The sequence below is a fragment of the Azolla caroliniana genome, unplaced genomic scaffold (genome assembly GCF_043228905.1).
Source record: "Azolla caroliniana isolate FFs.n. ecotype wild unplaced genomic scaffold, voAzoCaro1.0.p SCAF_766, whole genome shotgun sequence".
NCBI lineage: Eukaryota > Viridiplantae > Streptophyta > Polypodiopsida > Salviniales > Salviniaceae > Azolla > Azolla caroliniana.
The window spans coordinates 5,517-9,963 of NW_028231201.1; the positions used below are offsets into that span (position 1 = coordinate 5,517).

Genomic DNA, 4,447 nt, shown 5'->3' on the forward strand with positions numbered 1-4,447 from the left:
CGATTGCGCCAGCTTTTAGATTTTCTGTCACTAACGGTAGATGGCGCGCCGAACTAATTTTGTCGTTTTAATGCCAAGAAAACTTGGTAAAGTAATGGATATATTGGGAGCCATGTACCCTTCGACTAACCTACCTAATGAGAATTAAAATAGTTCGAAACCGGTCGTAAGTTTCAAGCAACAAAGTGAGTAACAGTTTTAAAATCTGATCAAACCTTTCGATCCCATTTTTAAATTGTTGCTTTGCTAAGGGCGATTGCGCCAGCTTTTAGATTTTCTGTCACTAACGGTAGATGGCGCTCCGAACTAATTTTGTCGTTTTAATACCAAGAAAACTTGGTAAAGTAATGGATATATTGGGAGCCATGTACCCTTCGACTAACCTACCTGATGAGAATTAAAATAGTTCGAAACCGGTCGTAAGTTTCAAGCAACAAAGTGAGTAACAGTTTTAAAATCTGATCAAACCTTTCGATCCCATTTTTAAATTGTTGCTTTGCTAAGGGCGATTGCGCCAGCTTTTAGATTTTCTGTCACTAACGGTAGATGGCGCTCCGAACTAATTTTGTCGTTTTAATGCCAAGAAAACTTGGTAAAGTAATGGGAATATTGGGAACCATGTACCCTTCGACTAACCTACCTGATGAGAATTAAAATAGTTCGAAACCGGTCGTAAGTTTCAAGCAACAAAGTGAGTAACAATTTTAAAATCTGATCAAACCTTTCGATCCCATTTTTAAATTGTTGCTTTGCTAAGAGCGGTTGCGCCAGCTTCTAGATTTTCTGTCACTAACGGTAGATGGCGCTCCGAACTAATTTTGTCGTTTTAATGCCAAGAAAACTTGGTAAAGTAATGGGAATATTGGGAACCATGTACCCTTCGACTAACCTACCTGATGAGAATTAAAATAGTTCGAAACCGGTCGTAAGTTTCAAGCAACAAAGTGAGTAACAATTTTAAAATCTGATCAAACCTTTCGATCCCAGTTTTAAATTGTTGCTTTGCTAAGGGCGATTGCGCCAGCTTTTAGATTTTCTGTCACTAACGGTAGATGGCGCGCCGAACTAATTTTGTCGTTTTAATGCGAAGAAAATTTGGTAAAGTAATGGGAATATTGGGAGCCATGTACCCTTCGACTAACCTACCTGATAAGAATTAAAATATTTCGAAACCGGTCGTAAGTTTCAAGCAACAAAATTGGTAAAAATTTCAGAATCTGATCCAACCTTTCGATCCCATTTTCGAATTGTTGCTTTGCTAAGGGCGATTGCGCCAGCTTTTAGATTTTCTGTCGCTAACGGTAGATGGCGCTTCGAACTAATTTTATCGTTTTAATGCCAAGAAAACTTTGTAAAGTAATGGGAATATCGGGAGACATGTACCCTTCGACTAACCTACCTGATGAGAATTAAAATAGTTCGAAACCGGTCGTAAGTTTCAAGCAACAAAATTAGAAAAATTGAAAAATCTTATCGAGCCTTTCGATCCCATTTTGGAATTTTTGCTTTGCTAAGAGCGGTTACTACAGCTTTTAGAATTTCTGTCACTAACGGTAGATGGCACTCCGAACTAATTTTGTCGTTTTAATACCAAGAAAACTTGGTAAAGTAATGGGAATATTGGGAACCATGTACCCTTCGACTAACCTACCTGATGAGAATTAAAATAGTTCGAAACCGATCGTAAGTTTCAAGCAACAAAATTAGTAAAAATTTCAGAATCTGATCAAACCTTTCAATTCCATTTTTGAATTGTTGCTTTTCGAGTTTCTGTCAATAAAGATAGATGGCGGTGTCGAATTAATTTTGCGGTTGGATGTTAAGAAAACTTAGTTAAGTTATGTGAATTTTAAGATCTATTTATCCTTTGACTAGATAACCTGATGAGAATTAAAATAGTTCGAAACCGGTCGTAAGTTTCAAGCAACAAAATTAGTAAAACTTTTAAAATCTGATCGATCTTTTCAATCCTATTTCGGAATTGTTACTTTTCGAGTTTCTGTTGGTATTAGTAGATGGCGGTGTCCCACTAATTTTGCGGTTGGATGTTAAGAAAACTTAGTTAAGTTATGTCAATTTCAAGAAGAATTTATCCTTCAAATGGCTCACCTGATGAGAACTAAAACAGTTCGAAACCGATCGTAAGTTTCAAGCAACAAAATTAGTAACAATTTCAAAATCTGATCAAACCTTTCGATCCCATTTTGGAATTGTTGCTTTTTGAGTTTCTGTCGATAACGATAGAGGGCGGTGTCGAATTAATCTTGCGGTTGGATGTTAAGAAAACTTAGTTAGGTTATGTGAATTTTAAGATCTATTTAGCCTTCGACTAGATAACCTAATGAGTACAAAAATGATTTGAAACCGGTCGTAAGATGTCGTTGAATAAAATATATTTTTTGGGCAAACAACATTTTTTATTTATAGTTTTAAATTGATATTTTACTAATACCATTGCTCTTAATGAATAATACGTATCAACCAATTATCATAGCGAAAATTACCGAAACAAATATATTAGTTTTTAACTTGCTAAATCTAATACTTATGATGGTGCGTGCGTAAATGTAGTTTACAACATACAGGTAAATAAATAGAAGAATTGCTTATTACCAACTTATGATACGGATCATCATAAGTATTTTTTTTAATTATTATTACAAATTAAAATTTTAATTCCGTTTAAGATTAGCTCCACCACCTCATTTAGTTGCAAAAAATACATGTTTTAAGGCAGAAAAAAACCCACCGGAAAGTACCTTTAAGTATTTATCATAATACTAATTAATCAAACGTACTATAAAGAAATATTGTTATCGAGTACCTGGAAGTGTCGATATTTAAAAGGTTAAGCAAATTAAGAAAGAAAAAGATGATCAGTACATTGCCAAATTTCAAGGATTTACCTATATATATATAGTCGAAAATAACTAGGTACTGTTTGGGGGTATATAAACATATAATTATCCTTGTTTTTCTAAGAGATTGTCAATCGTTTTAAATTTCAATGATAACGCATTTTATTCTTGGTTTTAATTATTTTTTTTAGTACTGGAACATATTTAATTCATACACAATAAATAAAAACGGTACCTTATTGGTCAAGTAAAAAAAATGATTTAATTAGAAATATTATTTATGTGTATAAAATATGCGTGTAAATAAAGGGTGGGCCATCTATTGGTCCGATTTTGAGTAGATCATTAAATAGGCAAAAGCTGATTTTTTTGCAACGACTTTCGCTTTATTTGCTACAGTATTTCTTCCGATTAACTATGGAAAATTATTTCATTGAAATGTTGGCCACGGCTGGCTCGGCAGTAGGCCATCCTGGAACACTAATTTTCAAGCACTTTGTTCACTGTTTCCTGGTCAATTTGGGCAATTTCGGTACGAACATTCTGTTTCAAGTGATCAATTGTTTGGGGATTGTCGGGATAAACTTTACTCTTCAATGTACCCCACAGAAAAAAGTCCAGCGGCGTCAAATCGCAGCTGCGAGCAGGCCGGTGAACATCGCCGAAACGGCTAATCACACGGTTGTTGAATCTTGTGCGCAGAAGGTTGATGCTACGCGCGGCGGTATGACAAATTGCGCCATCTTTTTGAAACCATAATTCATCGAGATCGATATCTTTCAATTCCTGCCACAAGAAGTCAGTTATCATGTCACGATAACGTTCACCATCAATATTCACGGCGCGCCCTTCCGCATTTTGGAAAAAGAAAGGACCTATCACGTCACCACTCCAAAATCCGTCCCACACGGTGACTCGAGCTGGATGCATTGGCTTTTGGACGACAACGTGTGGATTGTCCGTTCCCCAAATTCTGCAATTTTGTTTGTTGACGTAGCCGCCGAGGTGAAAATGCGTTTCGTCAGAAAAGATGATTTTTCGTGCGAAATTTGGGTCATCGTTTAACTCATTTAAAGCCCACTCAGCGAAGCGTAAACGTTGTGGAAGGTCATTCGGTTTCAGTTCTTGAACAAGTTGGATTTTATACGCAAACATACCAAGGTCTTTGTGCAAAATCCTCCTTAGAGTGGTTCGTGGAATCCCGACTTGTTGACTTCTGCGCCGAGTCGATGTTCCGGGGTTTCGACGAACACTTTCGGTCACAGCAGCGATTGCTTCTGCTGTACGCACCGGACGTGTATGCGGCACACGTCTGCCATCGACCAGCATCCCAGTTTCACGAACTGCAATTCATCAACTTTCGAATTGCAGGCGCGGTAGGCGCTGCATTTCTTCCAAATTTTGTACGCATTTTTTGCAATGTTTCACTTATGACAGAACCACATTCAAAATAAGTTGTCAGTATTGCAAAGCGTTGTTCCAAAGAAAACCGATCCATAATTGTTCAGCGGAAGGTTAAAACTAACCGAGAATCAACAACTTTTGGTGCTAAAGTTGACAGCGACATTATCGACAGGCTGTTCAAAATC

At 36.9% G+C, this 4,447-nt stretch overlaps 1 protein-coding gene across 1 annotated transcript; it reads right to left on the reverse strand.

Annotated features, from left to right (window-relative positions):
• Positions 1-3,338: 3,338 nt before the first annotated feature.
• On the reverse strand, positions 3,339-4,187 carry LOC147847672 (uncharacterized). The gene has a single exon (XM_087338950.1). The coding sequence runs from the start codon at positions 4,185-4,187 to the stop codon at positions 3,339-3,341; it is 849 nt and encodes a 282-aa protein (XP_087195076.1).
• Between the last annotated feature and the right edge of the window lie 260 nt (positions 4,188-4,447).